The sequence below is a fragment of the Anguilla rostrata genome, chromosome 4 (assembly GCF_018555375.3).
Source record: "Anguilla rostrata isolate EN2019 chromosome 4, ASM1855537v3, whole genome shotgun sequence".
NCBI lineage: Eukaryota > Metazoa > Chordata > Actinopteri > Anguilliformes > Anguillidae > Anguilla > Anguilla rostrata.
The window spans coordinates 14640009-14655214 of NC_057936.1; the positions used below are offsets into that span (position 1 = coordinate 14640009).

The 15206-nt window shown below is 42.1% G+C and overlaps 1 protein-coding gene across 9 annotated transcripts; it reads left to right on the forward strand.

Moving 5' to 3' along the window:
• Positions 1–188: 188 nt before the first annotated feature.
• Positions 189–13240, forward strand: LOC135252595 (nucleolar transcription factor 1-A-like). Of its 9 annotated transcripts, none has more exons than XM_064330859.1 (20): positions 189–480; positions 3327–3463; positions 4185–4363; positions 5102–5185; positions 5712–5867; positions 6270–6334; positions 6510–6630; positions 6951–7061; positions 7275–7402; positions 7572–7713; positions 8035–8076; positions 8391–8504; positions 8678–8833; positions 9626–9754; positions 10850–10935; positions 11044–11233; positions 11401–11448; positions 11834–11965; positions 12261–12380; positions 12597–13240. In XM_064330859.1, exons 2-20 carry the CDS (start codon positions 3418–3420, stop codon positions 12693–12695), a joined length of 2148 nt encoding a protein of 715 aa, XP_064186929.1. In that variant the 5' UTR covers positions 189–480; positions 3327–3417; the 3' UTR covers positions 12696–13240. The 9 variants fall into 9 exon arrangements, with proteins under 9 accessions (XP_064186929.1, XP_064186928.1, XP_064186927.1 ...); XM_064330858.1 differs by lacking the exon at positions 189–480 and adding an exon at positions 580–959; XM_064330857.1 differs by lacking the exon at positions 189–480 and adding an exon at positions 983–1193.
• The last annotated feature ends 1966 nt before the right edge of the window (positions 13241–15206 follow it).

The following is a 15206-nucleotide window of genomic DNA, read 5'->3' on the forward strand; positions in this document are numbered from 1 at the left end:
TCTTTCCATTTCTTTGAAGCTTGATGGTTATATGACAGTTTCCCATTTCTTTACACAGTTCTTTGCATTTTTACATTGCAACACAATGACCTTGACAAATAAGCAAACATGTCTACAGAATACTGAACTCCATGCAGTCAACAGAGGCATATCACTGGTTCAAATTATGGTGTGCTGCAGTGGCCTAAGTTTAATTTGTATGCAGAACTCTAGCCCTGGATTGATACTTCTGCAGTCCTGTTTGATAGCTATGACAAACGAAAATGGATGTACAAGATTTCCCCCAGATGCTGATGTTTTCCATAAATCCCTATCCCAAACTGGGCGGGACTGACAGATGACATTCTTGGGCCGGGGACAATAACTACTATGATAAAGAGCAATCAGGTGTGATAACGGAATGCATGAACACCCCTTGATGCGGATGGCTTGGGAGTTATGCAAATTAAGATGTGTGGAATGCAGGCTATGGATAAAACGGTAAACAAAATGAAATGAAAATCCAAGTGTATGTTCGATTCTATTTGTACAAAAGTGTACTAGCTCTATACTAAACTATTTCACAAGTAGCTAGCCTATCAAGCAAGGACGCTACAAAAAGTTTCGGCAAGTTAGACACTTCTGATTTCTATTCACTCGCCGTGAAAAGAGCTCGTTAGGCTGGAGTAAACGCCAAGTGTATTTACAGACCACACACATATGATTGCACCTTCAATTATCCAAAAATAAGTTCGTTACCTATCGTGATACGTCTAACATTAGCTAGCCTAGCTAGTAAGCTGCATCAACGTCCTGCTCCATAATCAGCTGTGGTCTGCCCCGTTTTACTTTAAGTCTAGTTTTAGTCTTAGTCTACGATAATAGACGTTATCTAGCCTACTAGCAGTGTAGTTTGAGATGATTCACTTACTAAAATATATATAGTAAAACAGCTTTCTACCCAGGCCATGACAAACAAGGTACTACAACCTGCGCTTTATGTCCTCTTTACTCGCATGCTTTCCCTCGGAGTTCCTCCCCCTGCGGCGTTGGGCGGAGTTTCATACCGAGCCAGACGCTCCTTTTGTCGGATCTGTTTCAACCCGACTCCCCGGGGTTTATGGCTAAGAAATGAGACAATAAAAAGCCCCAGCACCACCAGTGCGACATTCCTTCTTCGTAATAACTTGGCTAGTTTGTTAGTGAACAGAACGGTGAGTGATTAATAATCATCAGAAATCGTTTAAACAATTTTGTTGTCGCTTCACCCGAACTATTGTAACATTCATGGCGGCTCTGCAGTGTGAGATTTTGGGCGAAAGCAGGCAGAGCCATCCCGTCTTTTTCATCTGAACCTAACAGAATAACGTTAGTTACACTATACTATATTTAAATAAAGTCACACATTATCAAGCCTACATTCGAATTAATAATATGCAAGATATGTGGTACCACCGAACACATGTACGTGCACATTTCTGGAAAGGCAGATTAAGTTGGTTAGCTAGGTAGCTAGCTAACAACAGCAACGTTTAACAGGCTAACGTTAGTCTAGCTAACGGTACGAAAGCTTGGTGGGTAAGGTTAGATAATTTACCAAAACGTGATAGCCCTGTCATAATCGTATTATTAACACAGGCAAATGCAATACATTGACGCATATATTGTGACATCGTCAGCGAGCAAACAAATTAAATTAATAATAATGTTAGATGATCTCATAGAGTTTCAATTATTGTAGCCGAAGCTTGTGAGCTTAGAATAGTCTACTCTTGTCGGTATGAACGCCAGGCATTAGAGGCCGCTGTCGGATATTGGGTCGGTTTCTCGCTGTTAGGGAGATGTGACGCTACATGGTAAGAGTATTTTCAATTAACATCCCGTCTTTGATTCAGATAAATATTGTAATTGTTCTCAGAACGTATACGGATATAGTTATACCCCGTGTTGTACTGTTTCTTTCGTATATTGTATGGTTCTTCTAAAATAGTGTCGTTCATTAATCCCGTTTGTTTATTTAAAGTGTTTCACTTGAAGGGGGAGGGCAGTTGGGCTTTAGTTGACCTTTTGGCGTGTGGGTAGTGGCTAGATGGGTGCATATAGGAGTGGAAGAAGTTGACAGTGTGGCTACCGTAATCTGATCATTTGCAGTCTTATTTTCATGCATGAATTTTGTGTCTAAGTGGTAGGGGCGATATATTTGGCCGACGGATCGTTGCGTACATCTTCGTTAATTTATTAATTCCCTTTAACGTTTTTAAATTAGCTGGACTGCCCTCTCCAAATATGGCATTTAGACAGTTGTCGTTGTGTTGTGATGAGAAGAGGTAGCAAGCGAAATCGCACCAAGAAGAGACATGCTGCAAGTCTGGTGCATGCTGAGTTTAACTAACTTGCTTATGGTATGGTTGAATATAGAAAGTTGTAAAAAATAGGAATCTATGCTCGTGTAACTGAAAAACTTTGTTTCATGAAAGTCTGTAGATTAACATTTTGAGATGCTGGAGAACTTGTGCCAAGTTGCTTGTTTCACACCATACCTTCCAAAAGCCAGTGGTGGGTCTCCTGCAGTATAGACCTATTTTCATATGGTCTATGGTATAGACATGCCCACCCCAACACGTTTCAACACATATGTTTTAACAGGAACAATTATGGCTAGTGTAATTGCACAGGATTTGTGAAGGTTATTTAATTACATAGGCATTGCTTGTGTTTTACAATGAGTTGTCTAGTATATTTATTAAATGTTTTTTAGCATGATGCTTTTTGTTATGCATTATGTAGTATTTATAGCAATGTGTGACTTGGATGCACATGCCTGTAAACAAATATTGGAGGATGTAGTGTATTATTTTGTCATTAGCGGGAGGTGTGTTTACTCTGTCCAGATGCAGACCTGGGCATAGTTATGCTATAATTTTTGATGCATATGAATAACAGCTATTTTGTTTTTCAATGATCAAACGGCCAAGAGTATGTTTCTACATTTATGGTAGGACTATTCTCCCTGGGCTGTCAGTTGAATAGCTCTAATCTATGCTAGTGATCTTAGGTCTCTTCCAAAATGGCAGTAAATGTAAGATGCCACATGACTCCACATAATGCAGACCTTTGAGTCTAGAGTCAGAGGAAGAAATGACATACTCAGCCAGATAGTCCATCTGCCATCGAAAATTTATAGTGAAAAAATTGCCCTTTCTTAAGTGATTGTCCAAACCGTGTCATTAAAGGGTAAGCACCACACAACAGCAACCCCCAAAGATATTACACCAGTTATTTTTAGTCTGTAGGTTTTTGGTATTCTGTTTTTGAAGTGGTGATTCTAATGAGGCATTTGTTGCTAGGTTGTCTGAGAAGAACAGGCCAGTGGGTCACCTGTAGGTCACCTTGTCAGTGGCCCAGAGAGCACCCAGAAGGAGCACCTGCATATCCACAATGAACGTCAACAGTAGCCAGGCCACACGCCTCAAGGCTGAACCAGGTACAGCACATCGGCCGCTCATTGCTGCCTTTGTAATGATGCTGGTCTTGGCAGAATCAGGGTTTCCAAAAACCAATGACTGCTGGCCACATGGATTTTTCATTGTTGTTAAACAATCTCAATTTATAGTTGTCACTTTGTAATTATTGTTGGCTATATATTGGTTTTGATTATTAAGTGAATTCATTGGTAATCAAGCAAAATAAACGGAAACAAAGAGTACGTGTTCAGTTTCCAGGCAATGCTTTATGCCCCCCTTTTTCCAGCGTGCCAGCTGTGACTACTATATTAAATGCTGCACAGTTTTGCGACACAAAAATGCTAGCACACAAAACTGGCTGGGCTATTTATATTGATATTTCTTATTTAGTTAATTAATTGCTTGATTAATAATCAAGAAATGTAAATGGAAACATGTGATTTACATCCCCTCCTTTCCTCCACATACTTCTGGGTAGGAGACTAGTGGTAGTGGGGGTGTGGAGGAAAGGAGGTGAGGAGTAAAAAGTAATGGGGGGCACCCTCACCCATTCAAATGACCCGCACTGCCTCACTCTTGCCCACATGCTAAACACACGTGTATACCTGCTTTATTGGTATGTGCGTCACATCCTCCCAAGTGAAGTTTGCAAGTGTATGAGAGTGGAGCCAAAACTGGATTGGGAATTAGACAATGTTTTGTGTTATACTCCATTGTCTTACGTGTGTTTCTGTGGGACAGATGATGTCTGGAATAAAGAGGACTGTCTGACATTGCTGGAGAGGATTCGTAGCCTGCTGCCTGATGGAGACGGAATGAAGTACAAGACCACTGAGTCGCACTTTGACTGGGACAAGGTCTGCTTCGGCTCCTTCACTGGTGACATGTGCAAGCAGAAATGGCAGAAGGTCTCCAATGAGGTGAGTCATTAATCTGTGCACCCTTCTCCGCTGTGTGGTGAAAAAGTGCTCCTACCCTAGCTTATCTGATAAAGCCCTTTACTGAAAAGACAAGTTAAGTCAACACAAAAAAGCCATACTTACCAAGTATTTTAGTCTTATATTTAGACTTAAAATCTTGTGTCTATGACTTCTTTTTGCTAAATAAGACAAAAAGGTTGCCAACTTGTGAGACCGTTTTACGCATTTCAAGATTTGGCAATGGGGTTAGACAGTTTCACGTGTTAAGCAAAAAGTAACTTAAGACAAGCTATTATTTTCTTCTTGAGAGAAAAAATAAGACTTAAGTCTCATTACAAGACTAAAACACTTGAGACAAACCTTTCTTGCAAGAAGTCTCAATCATATACTGTTGGCCATAGGCCTTAAAAATAAAGCACAACCACTTGTCCTATGTTAGGAATGCGGCAACATAAATTACATAGGCAATGTGATGAAACTAACCTCCTTTATGAATACTAAACAAAACCTTCAGTGTACCTTAATTCGGGAGCACCAAACACAGAGGGATACTCTAAATGCAGGTTTTAGCTTATGTATTTATTTATTTTTTTTACATTTTAACTGGTAATGACAGCATTTAGAATATAAAAGCATTGAAAGGCCAAATAAAGTGGTAAAGTCATTTTTTTTAAATGGTGATTGGATGTGTAGGATGAGTAGAATTTTTACATCTGATTATATTTGGTCTGTCCTCAGGTGCGGAAATATAGGACCATGACCGAACTTATCATTGATGCCACCGAGTGTGTGAAGAATCCTTATAAAGGCAAAAAGTTGAAGGTATGGAAAGTTCCAGAAGGCAATGTGTTCATGAATATAATTGACAATATGTTTTGCTCTGTCTTCAGGTGAAATAACTGGGGTAATGTCTTTTAAATCAGAAGACATCATAAATCTCTTTCTCATAAATTTCATTTGTGCTTATGGCTTTGATCCAGTTCATCGGTTTCACTAATATTGATCTACATTAAACCTTTGTAAACATTTAAAAATTCAACCTCCTGAGGTTGTATACCCATTAATGTACCACAATGAATTTATTTCCTTTTGTTTTTATGTCCTAGATTATTTAATAATGTCAATGTTTTGAACCAGACAATGACTGAACACCTGGCTAGATCACTCACAGGTCCTGGGACAGGATGTGTACCTTCATAAAATAATAGTTTTGCTAGATTTCCAGTGTGCGAAACCTTTTAAGCCTGCTCAAAAAAAAAGTTGATACCTGTTATCTGGATTAATATTTGCACAGCAAGCCCATGCTTGTGATTGAGTCATGTCTTTTTTAATCTTGTCTTTTTCTCAGACACACCCAGACTTTCCGAAGAAGCCTCTAACTCCATACTTCCGCTTCTTCATGGAGAAGCGAGCCAAGTATGCAAAGATCCACCCAGAGATGAGCAACCTAGACCTCACCAAAATCCTCTCCAAGAAATACAAGGAGCTCACAGAAAAGAAGAAGGTGAAGGCTTGTTCTTTTACCACAATGTGCTGTTAGTTGCACGTATATTTTCTTCTGTGTTAGCCACAAAATTTTAGCAACACAAATACTAAAGCATTTTCCACAAAGCAGAAAATCACTTTAAAACCTGTAGATTTGTACCCAGGTGAAAAGTTGTGTTCTCACCCTCTTTAATCAATCACTGTACCCATTTCTCCGCTAAAAGGAAAATTAAATGAATTCACAATAAATGAAATAAAATGTTAGTTTTGATATAGAGATCGAATTTGAGCTCAAATTGCGTGCTGTCCGAGACTGGAATGTGTCAGCCCTGGTTAATACTCTGTGTTACCAGAGCACTGACTTGGTAGCGATGACAGTTGGATGACGGCTATTACTCCCCACCCTTATCTGTAATTACAGCTCAAGTACATCCAGGAGTTTCACCACGAGAAGGAATCATTTGAGAAAAATATGGCACGTTTCAAGTAAGAATCTTTCTTGTACTGTTATTTGAATGGCTTGATGCATTCTTGAGGTGCGGTTTGGTGCTAATGTGTGCTAATGACTTTCTTTGCATTGGGTGCCAGTGAATGGCAGTTTGTTCTTTTCCATTTCCATTGGGGCCTCACTTCCTCTTGTCTCCTTTCTGCACATGCTCAGAGAGCAACACCCAGAGCTGATTGAGGAAAGAAAGAAGTCTGACCTCCCAGAGAAGCCCAAGACCCCCCAGCAGTTGTGGTACAACCATGAGAAAAAGGCCTACATGAAGCTACACCCAGACGTGAGTGTGCGGACTAGGCATGCACCAGAAATCAGGGTGGGTAAGGGGCCAGCCACAGAACACGTGTAAAATCTTCACACCTACTATTGGTGGCCATTTTACAATGTATACGTCTTCTGTTTGTTAAGAGTATTACCACTCTAGACAGCACAACAGTTAAATTCAATATTAATGTGTGGAATATATTAGTAAGCAATCAGTTGAATAAGCTAAAAAGCAGGTGGGGGGAAAATAAGAAGGATCATTTGAGGGAAAAGCAATTTGGGTAGTTGAATACTCCAGTTACTTTTTATTTTTACTGGTGGACTGTGTTTGGTCAGGTGGGGCAAAAAGAACTGAAGGAGGCTCTGCGCAGACAGTGGTCCCAACTCTCTGACAAGAAACGGCTGAAATGGATCAGCAAGGCCCTGGAGTTGCAGAAGGCCTATGAGGTAGGGAGTCATGTGTCACAGGGGGTCCAACGGGATTCAAGTCTTTGTGATGTCTGTTGAGCTTGAGGGATTAGACAGAAGAAGGAAGAGCGGCAGGCTCTTTTCTACAATTTAGCATTTAACTAGCTACAATTTTCTGCAATGTAGCAATTTAGCTGGCTCAACCACCATTGCACTTGTGGCCTTATTGGGATTCTGACTGCTTTGCTGCAGGACAGCATGAGGGCGTACCACAAGGCCCACCCTGACTCCAGCGCAGACGAACACGTGAAGTCAGTCCTGACGAAGGCCGAGCGGCAGCTGAAGGACAAGTTTGATGGGCGGCCCACCAAGCCTCCTCCGTGAGCACCCCTTGCACGCCACCTCAGCGCCAGCTGTCGTTGGTTTTTGGGAACCGTGTTCAGATGCCCCTTTCGAGAGCATCAGCTTTTGGCAACTCTATTTCCTGGAGGTGTGTAGTGGGTGCCACTCTCCCCCCTTCCATTTCTGCAATGTCGTTTTCTCCTGCAGGAATGGCTACTCACTGTACTGCGCAGAGCTTATGGTGAACATGAAGGACGTACCCAGCACGGAACGCATGGTGCTGTGCAGCAAACAGTGGAAGATGATGACGCAGAAGGAGAAGGACATGTTACAGAAGCGTTGCGAGCAGGTCAGCCAGAGTTTTAAACCTGTGGGGGGGCTATTAAAATCACAATTCATATCTGACAATACAAAATACAAAAATAAGTATTTTACCCTAAAATATGAATAGTATGCAAAATACTAACAGCCAATTAAAAGTAGATGCATGAGTTTCTTTTGGACTTTCCGACATGGAGTTTTTCAGTATGTGCAAAGATTTAGGCACAAACTACTTTCAGTCCATATTTCCAGACAGTAAGATTGTTGCACTATTATTAGAAACAAAGGAATACATACGATGCTGGTCTTGATCTTGTCTTTCATCTTTAATTTTTAATTTTTTTTTCAGAAAAAGAAGCAGTATGAGGTGGACCTGCAGCGGTTTCTGGAGGTAAAAGCAGAGATGTAGAGATGTATTTTTGTGTGGTGTGCTGTGTATATGTGAAAGAGAATGATTATCAGTCATTGTATCCCAAATTTGTCTTATTCCTCATTTGGAATACCCAGTTTTCAATTGTAAACATTCCCACAGATGCACTGTCTTCATTCATCAATTTGGGTGGCTGGAGGTTATACTGTAACGCTTTGAGCTAGCTGCTGTTAACTGGGCACTGTATGTGATTTACTGATTTGTGGTTACAGCGGTAATACAAAGCATGTACGCTATACATGTGCCCTATTTGCTCACAGCTCGCTCTTTTCCAGAGTCTACCAGAAGAGGAGCGAGACAGAGTGCTGACGGAGGAGAAGCTTGGGGGGACCCGGCTTAACATGGGGGCAGCAGGCACCCCACTCAGGGCCAAGTCTCCTTCGAGCAAGGTATAAACACTTGCTTTTTTTTTCAGTTTAAATGATGGTTAGCTGAAAACAGCCATGACCGCTTTATTTGGCTGTCTGCCATTTTGGCTCTTTTTTGGGCGACCGTTGTAAATCCAGAGAGGCTAGGTGTGGCGTGTTAATTGAAGACTGTGCTCGGTCGCTTTCTGCTCCAGGAGCGCGCTCGCGACGCTGATCTGGACCAGTGGGTCCACGGCCTGGCCAAAAAGATGCGTGACGGGAGGAAGCGGACGCGGCTGCCCGAGACGCCCAAAACAGCAGAGGAGATGTGGCAGCAAAGCGTCATCGGAGACTACCTCGCCAAGTACAGGGTAAGGGGGCGGGGAAAAGGGGGTTCTTACGAGGTCTCAGCCACGCATTGTGTAGTGACTATATTTCCACCTTAAAGAACATTGAGATTGAGAGTATGATATCAGTAGAGTTTAGTTAAGATGGCCACTTCTAGTTTTTAAAATCTTTTTTTCAGGGTACCCACCAGTAAGAGCCTCTCGATTTGGCAGGGTAATATTTTTTAGTGGTATAGCCGATAGCGTTAGTATAAAAGATTTTATAGCAGGCTTTGACAGATTTCTCAACCTGCTACAAAGGATGTTTTTAAGCTCGTAAAGCATGATCTTAAGTCAGCCATGACAAATATTATTACCTTTTGTCACAATAATGAATTTGATGATTGCTTTAACAGCCCCGAGGTCTTTATTGGTCCCTGTGAGGAGTTTGAAGGTAGTTTTTTTTTTAATCCAAAAGAAATGACAACAAAAGACAGCTGTGCTATTAATTGGCAGTTTTCATTGAACCATATGTCATTTCATTGGCTTTCTTATTCATAAAATCTGTTCTACACCTACTGTACTTTTTGACTAATTATTAAACGCCCACAACCTGTTGAGACATATTTATAATGTGTGGGCTAGCTAAATCAAAGCTACGGATGTAGAATGAACTCATATGAACCAGGCGACCTCTTGAGGGCTTGAATTGCTTCTCTCTGAATTATGCCATTGGTTTATCTGTGTACACTGTCCTTGTGACAAAGCGCATATTAATCACATGTCAGAGAACGATTACTGACCCAAATCCCTCCCCCTAACCCCACCCCACCACAGAATGATCGTAAAAAAGCACAGAACGCCATGGTGTCGGCATGGAAGTCCATGGATAAGAAGGAGAAGATCCCTTGGATAAAGAAGGCTGCAGAGGACCAGAAGAGATACGAGGTTCAGTACAGCACAGTGGTCAGTGGCCAAACACTTTGACCCCTGTCTCCTCCAGTGTCAGGAAATAACATCATTCTGTTTTTCCCCTTTACAGCACATGTTTCCAGGCATTGTGTACGATGTGTCTATGGGATTAGCTCTGTGTGTTAGTCACTGCACATATTACATCTATTTATTTTGTAGTTTCACACAAGGTGGCATAACCAGCAAACTGCTGTTTTTTGAGTTTGTTACCTTTCGTCATAGTCCTTTTTTAAATATTTAGGCAGTTAAAAAATGTTTTTAAAAGTACATATTTCTGAAGCAAATGTTTTGATTTTCTATGTTGTATTCTCCAAATTCTGACTATTTGTCACTTCACTTCATCCTGCCCTGTCATGAATATTCATGAAAAAGCATGATGGAATTAACTTAAGATTTTGGACAGTAAATGGCTCTCAACCTGGTTAGTTCAAAGACACGTTGTAAAACTGCTTGTGTGCTTGTACAAAAAAATATTTTTTTTTTTAAAAAGACCATTAAAAACGTGAACACACACAATTCTTATCACTCTTGAGGATTAAAACAAGATTAAGAAACAAGGCACGCCACATGCTCAATGTGTTAAAGTTCACCTTAATTTTGTGCAGGTAGTACCATGGGTTTGCTGGGTATGTTGTGTCAGTATTTATGCAAACATGGCAATTGTGTTCACAAGGGCATACTGAAAGCCTTTAGTAATGGACGTCCTGTGGAAATGTTTGCAACCTTGAAAGTGGAGTCAAAATCATTTTTTGGAAGGGTTACTTATGTTTAAGTTAACCAACGATTAAACCAGCCTTATGAGGGAACCTCATGAGAACATTGATATTTTTCTCTGTGGGATTTTCCAAAGGTGCAATATTACAATAAGCTGTCTTTAGCTGACAACCGTTAGCAAAAAATGCGACCCTCTTGTGTTTTCAAAAACTCTGAGGTTTCTCCTTTGTTGAATATTTCTCCTGTGTTGAAACTTTTTTGTTTTTTTATGCAGAGAGTAAGTTATTTTTATTGCAAATGAATCTGCAATTGAACACTGCTGCCCACCACAGTATTCAGGAGATTTGAGAATTTGGTTTGCTGACTGTCCTGCAGAAGGAGGTCCTGGACACAAGGACGCCGCAGTCAGGCCAGAGCAAAGGGAAAGCCAAGTTTGACGGGGAACCCAAGAAGCCCCCTGTGTAAGTGAACAAAGCAGCCTTCATTCACACCTGCCCTCGTCCGTCTCGAGAAGTTACATAACGTGTGGCTTTGAGCGTTTCCAGACTCACCTCCCCTTCTCCCTTTAGGAGCGGCTACCAGATGTTCTCCCAGGAGCTGCTGACAAACGGCGAGCTGAACCACTTCAGCCTGAAAGAGCGCATGGTGGAGATCGGCAAGCGCTGGCACAAGCTGAGCCAGAACCAGAAAGACAAGTACAAGAAGGTTGTGGAGGAGCAACAGATTGAGTACAAGGCTGAGCTGGAGGCCTGGGTCAAGGTAAGAGCCAACGGGGGTGGTGAAGATGGTCAGTCCCGTCACCGGGGTGCCGTCGAATTAGACACGAGGGTGGCGCATGGTGTGTCCCGGTGCATGGTCTGGAGGAGGCCTAGCGGTGGAAGCGTGGTTTCTGCCTTTGACTCTGTGTCTCTCTGCCTCTCACGCAGTCCCTTTCTCCTCACGAGCGAGCCGTTTACAAAGAGGTCTCCAGCACGGTGAGTACAGGTAGCCCGCCAGGAGGGCCCTCTGTCTGTCTGCCGCCGTTCCATCCACCATGACATAGACAGGCAGCCGCAAATATACACACAGGTAACGAGCTATAGAAACGGCAGCAAGTCATTTAATGTTCATTTTGGGCTGCCACTGCATTGTTCAAGCGACTATATCAACCCCTGTTGGGAAAGAGTTAAAATACCCGTTTAAATGACTGCAACTCATGCAATATAGACAATCCAGCCAAGTTGTTCTGGTGTGTGTTCATTCTGTCAGTTCTGTAATGGTTTGAATGGGACGTGCAGTACCACACAAGCCATGGATCACGCTACTTGGCGACTTGTTTGTTTGTGCTTCAACAGTGTTTATCCCCCTACCCTCCCATAGAAACGGCGCAGCACAGCCAAGGCGCAAGGCCCCAGGGCGAAGGTTCGAATTATGAAGGGGAAGGCGGTAGGTGCCACAGCCGGAGGACTGGGGGCCGGGGGGGGCAGACGAGCGATGGCATACCGGGCCAAGGTAATGTCCACGCACGCCAAGATGCTTAACTCGACTGGGCGAGAGGGGAGAAGTGTTAATGGCTTCAGGGGCGGAGGAGGGTAGTGTAAATAAGTCTTTCTGTTTGGAAGGCTGATGAGTCAAAACCACTAACTTTTATGTTGGTGTGTTTTTGTCTGACGTTGGATGTGTGAGCCCATTGACAAGCTCATCAGAGGGCAATGTGTGCATGCCTCCTTGTGGATGAAACGCTCCTGCTGTCAGTGTTTCACTGAATGCCAGTTGGATGGAAAAGGACTTACTCCGTCATATTTAGCAGGACACCTCGGATTCGGATGATGACGAAGAGAAGACTGACTCTTCTGACTCTGAGGAAGAGGATGAGGAAGAATCATCGGGCAGCTCAGACAGTGATGATGACGATGATGACGACGAAGTAAGTATTCTGTCGACACTTCATCTTGGGAAGCAAATAACGAATGGAATAGAGCTTGATACGGTTTTACAAAGGAATCTTTCGTAAAAATCTGCACGAGATTGTGACTGAAGGTAATATTTAAGCCGTCATGTAAGAATTGAGACTTCATTCGGTAGAATGAAAGTGGAATGGAGGCCTGGAGGCACAGATAATCACGCTCACACCTGTTTGCAGAATGACGATGACGATGATGAAGATGACGACGACGATGATGACCAGTCAGATCCTACTAGTAGCTCAACAGGTGACAGCAGCGAAACGGACTCGGACTAGTTGCATCTACTATGGAGACTGGGCTGTGCAGGACACGCCCCCACTAATACCACTCAAAGAAAAGCTAACTCACCCTCCTGGATGAGAGGGTGGGGCTTAGTGGGATTGAAGATTACCTCACATTGCCAGTCTGCTGGTTCACTCCCTGTCAGGGAAAGACAATAACTGGAACTAGACTTTGGAGCAACTGGACAACTTTTTTTTTTTTTTTTAATGGAGCCATGTTACTTGTGTGTTATTTTTATTGCATTTCTATAGGCGCACAACCATGTTGCCCATTCTGTTAAGTTTTAACATGAAACCATTGACGCTTTGGAGTCCCTTTGTTTGGCACACGTTTTGGTTTGTGCCAAGGTGTCGGCAGGGAAGGGCCAGGTCCATTCAATTTCAGTTTGCCTGTCCGTTTGTCAGTCAGTCAGCCCGTCTGCCTGTCCACCCCCTGCCGCTGTATATAGTGAGAAAGGACTTGTTTTTACTATGCCCTTGCCTGGACACCGAGACACATTTCAGGTTAAATTCCAAATAAATGCACTTTTACTCTTGTATTTACAGGCATGTGTTTTTTTATTGATTTAATGTGCAATTACCTTTGCCCACCCCCTTATTTATTTTCATTTCCAGTTTTGGAGAAATTCGGAAGACCGGCCCATCACTGCAATGATTTTATAGCACAGCTACACAAATAACCTGGAACAAAATGGCACAATTTCTCAGTATTTGAAAGTGCTTACGCATTTTCAGTTCTGTGGTTATTGTATACACATGGATAACTGAGTTTAACAAGAAAGGCAATGAGCCAAATTCCACTCAATTCCACCTACATGACATGACATGCTCAGAATTCTGCTTCTGTTGATTTTTCCTTAGTTCTCCCTCCCAACATTACTGATAGATCAAATATGAACCATGCATATATAGCATTATAGGACTGTCCCTGCTACACCAATATACACGCAGTATGAATACTTCCACATTAGTGTTGAGTCAGTATTATTATTGCACTTATACCCACCTTATGCCAATGTTGGTTTTTCTGTCTTTTTGTGTTGCCCTTTAAAAAGTCCACCACATGGTGGCAGCATAAATTTTAAATAACGACATCTGCAACATCTCGCTTTTGCATAATATTACATAATGTTACGTAATTTTTTTCTTTCATTCTTTGTCTTGAATCACATGCAAGTACTGTTTCAAAACATTATAGAACCCACTACCCACTGACTTAGCTTGAGCTAATTGGGCATTAACCCATTTTAATTTATCTTTTCTAGTAAATAGTTAAATAGTATTTATATAGTTTTAGCTTTCTATTGTGAGCCTCAGATCTTTGTTGTTTCAACTCTCCATGTCTAGCAACGAACGCAGAGGATTCACAACAGGCCTATTCATGCTGAACATTGTCCAGCTATGTGTTTCTGGCAGATCTAAATGTAAGATCTGCCAAGCTTTGCCTTCAACAGGAAGTGAGATAAATAAGCCCTCTGTCATCGTGAGAACAGATTCAATCCATTGCTTAATAATTATACCTGTCACCCATAAATTCATCTTCATGCCAGAAATTCAGTTTGCTATGACCTGAACTGGCTCAGTGAATAGTGATTACTGTGTTGTAAACACTTTGATGTTGCAATCTAATGCATTCAAATTTATTTTGCTAACAGGAAGTCAGTGAGAAGTCAGAAGTCCTGTAATGGACAACTCAGACAGGACAAAGTGATCTTTGGGTTTCAGTAACTAATGTGGACAGCTGCATTTCATTTTCCTCTTCCCTGTGGTGATTACAACAGACTTATGCAACTTGCAGCCATTCATGCAATCTGATCACCCAGTAAAAGAGAACCTATTAGGCTGCTATTCCCATCATACCACTTTTGTGTGAACGTAAACCCCGCCCATCACATGTTACCGCAATGTGCACAAAACTACAAATTATACTGGCCCCCTGTGTTCGTGACTGCAGTATGGTGGCGATTATACAAGGAAATTTTTTTTGCAACCCCCACACTTTCCCACACCTCCCTCCTGCCCTGGGGTTCTCTCTTCCTTCTCCCCTATGAGTGATGCCTCCCATCTGCTGTTGTCTCACAAGCTATGATAAACTAACTGCTTGACATCTGAGTCTCATCCCCACTCCTTTCCGACTACCAGTTTTTTTTCCACAATATCCTTCATATCCTTCCTCTTTAATACTTCCTGATCCTCTAGCTATTTTCATCTATTAAACAAACATGACACACATGAATCACACCATTCATTTATTAATCTTTATTTAATACAGGGTAGGTTGACTGAGCATGCATGCTCTTTTGCAGCAGTGCCCTGTGAATGCCCCCACAAGCAGCATGTCTTCGGATTGCGGGAGGAAACCGGAGCACCTGGACGAAACCCACGCATACACTGGGAGAACATGCAGTCTCCACACACACAGGCCTAGTCAGGGATATGAACCCAGGACCTTCTTGTTGTTTTTTCTAACCTATCTCTAAGTGGGTTTCCAAAAAGGAGACCGGG